This window comes from Akebia trifoliata, chromosome 1, assembly GCF_017979445.1.
Source record: "Akebia trifoliata isolate Shusen 1 chromosome 1, ASM1797944v1, whole genome shotgun sequence".
In the NCBI taxonomy this organism is placed as follows: domain Eukaryota; kingdom Viridiplantae; phylum Streptophyta; class Magnoliopsida; order Ranunculales; family Lardizabalaceae; genus Akebia; species Akebia trifoliata.
In genome coordinates this window covers 20,903,663-20,906,293 of record NC_141375.1, presented here as the reverse complement: position 1 = coordinate 20,906,293, position 2,631 = coordinate 20,903,663, and the positions used below count along the sequence as shown (strand labels likewise).

Here is a 2,631-nt window from a genome sequence, read left to right as displayed (position 1 = left end):
CTAAAAACCCTCGATTCTGCTTTTCAGTCTTAGGCGGTATCATTTTCTGTATAGCTTTGATTTTCCTGGGGTCCACTTCGATCCCTCTTTGACTGACCACGAATCCTAGCAATTTTCCTGAAGTCACTCCGAATACGCATTTCTATGGATTGAGACGTAACTGGTATTTCTGAATCCTTGCGAGAATCTTTTCTAGTGCAGCGGCATGTCCCGATCGTTCCTTAGATTTGACTATCATGTCGTCCACATAAACCTCAACTTCCTTGTGTATCATGTCGTGCAATAAGGTCGTAGCTGCTCTCTGATATGTGGCCCCAGCGTTTTTTAGATTGAAAGGCATGACCTTATAACAAAAGGTTCCCTATTGGGTAATGAAAGAGATTTTTTACATGTCGTGCGGATCCATCTTTATCTGGTTGTATCCCGAAAAACCATCCATAAATGAGAGCATGGCATATCTTGCAGTGTTGTCGACCAGTACGTCTATGTGAGGCAATAGAAAGCTATCTTTTGGACTTGCCTTGTTTAGATCTCTGAAATCCATGCACGTCCTGACTTTTTCGTCTTTTTTAGGAATTGGGACTACATTAGCGATCCATTCTGGGTACTCTACCACTTTCAAAAATTCGGCATTGATTTGCTTGGTGACTTTTTCCTTAATTTTCAAAGTCCATTTTGGCTTCATATGTTGGAGTTTTTGTTTTATTAGTCGAGCGTCGGGATGCAATGGAATCCTATGCTGAACGATGTCCGTACTCATCCCTGGCATGTCCTCATACGACCACGTGAACACGTCTTTGAATTTTCTGAGAAAATTTACTATTCCCTCGCATTCCTCGGGAGACAAGGTGACACCAATTCGAATCTCTTGAGGATTTTCTTTAGTCCCGAGATTGACTAGTTTTGTTTCGTCCATTACAGGTTGAGCCCGATGTTCATTCTCTTACTAAAGTAATTTGATTAGTTCGATAGGGGTTTCTTCGTCAGAAGATTCCTCATTTGAAGCGAGATTATTAGTTAAATCATTATTGCACTCAGGATAATCAGAAACTTCTTCTATTTCATTAAAGATGGATGGGGTGACAAGACTAACTGCGGACTCAACAAACTCAGCAAGATTAACTTGACTAGACTCAACATAAAGCAAAGGACTCATTACATGGTAATTAGAAAGAGACCCAACTGCGGGTTTGATTACAGACTGTGGGCTTTGAGCACCACCTTCGACTGACAGGACTGACACATTGACTTCTTCAAGAAACATTTGGGCGACATTAAGTGAATCGACAGTTATCTGCCAATCGTCAGCTTCTTTCAGTTCTTTAGATGCCTTATTTTCCTCATTGTTAGGCCAACTCATCCCAAAGAAGATTTCAAACCCTGGTTAGCGGGTACCCGTGAGGTGATTAATGAAAGGTTCTGGGAAATCATAGTAAGGGAAGTCTTCTCCTGCTTTCACAAAGTGCCCGTTCGATAAGACTTAATGTTAATCAAATTGACGACATGCCCTGTCTTTTCGCATTTGCCTTGTCTCTCTTTATCTTCCAATACCGGGCCCAATCTTCTTTGGTAGGTTCATACCCTAATCCAAAAGTCCCAACTACTTCTCGAATGACCGGTGCAATTCTGATCCCTTGTTGTCTACGACTTAAGTCCATGCCCAGGAAAAATCTCATGTCTTTGAACATACTGGCCACACAATAGCTGAATGTGTTATCGATATGAACAAACTCTTTTGTAGGATTATCCTATTGGACGACATGAATCTTTTCAAATTCGAATCCATTGAGTTGTATTTCTCGTTGTTTGGGTTGGATTTCGGGTAGTGACTTTTCCTTAGTTTCAATGTCGTCGACGATCCCCATGATTTCAGCGTCTCCATGAAGTGTGATCACTAAATCGTCATTGATGAATTTAATCTTCTGATGTAGAGTAGACGGTACAGCTTTGATCTGATGTAGCCATGGTCTCCCTAGTAATAGGTTAAATGATGACTGGATATCCAAGACTTAGAATTCCACAGGGAAGTCTGATATACCCGTGGATATTCGTAGGTGAAAAGTTCCTAGTACATCTCTTTTCGTATTATCATAAGCTCTGACACCTTGGCTAGTTGGTTTAAAGTCTTCTGCCTTGAATACGAGACAAGTCACGATCTTCAAAGGACAGACATTTAGTGCACTTCCATTGTCTACCAGGACTAGAGGAACTCTCATTCCATTGCAGTCAACTGTGATATACAATGGCTTCGTATGGCTTGGTCCTTCTTTCAGGAGGTCTGAGTCTAAAAAAGATAAATTATTCTCAACATGTGTTGCTCCTACTAGGTTGGCAAATTGATCTGGGGAAGTGTCGAGTGAAACGTGGGCTGCGCTTGCAATGCAAGCTTCCCTATAGCTGGAAGCCATAAGTAGACCCCAATTATGCTGTGGAAGCCTAAGTGCCAAATGAAATGTTGACCTTGCATTTTAATTGTTTTATTGCGGCGTCATCTTCTTCAATAGTTTCCTTAACATGGTCTACTTTTTCCTTTCTTGCCAAGGCTGTAGGGTTGTCAACACTGAGTTCTGGTGGTTTAAAGACTCTTCCTCCTCGGGTTACATGTCTGACTTCATCATAGGAGAGTGAAAA

General features: G+C 41.4%; 1 protein-coding gene across 1 annotated transcript; it reads right to left on the bottom strand.

The window, feature by feature from the left end:
* Positions 1–385: 385 nt before the first annotated feature.
* Positions 386–2,408, bottom strand: LOC147410897 (uncharacterized). The gene is made up of 3 exons (XM_086428563.1): positions 2,039–2,408; positions 1,094–1,380; positions 386–655 (listed from the first exon to the last, which is right to left on the bottom strand). Exons 1-3 carry the CDS (start codon positions 2,406–2,408, stop codon positions 386–388), a joined length of 927 nt encoding a protein of 308 aa, XP_086284689.1.
* Between the last annotated feature and the right edge of the window lie 223 nt (positions 2,409–2,631).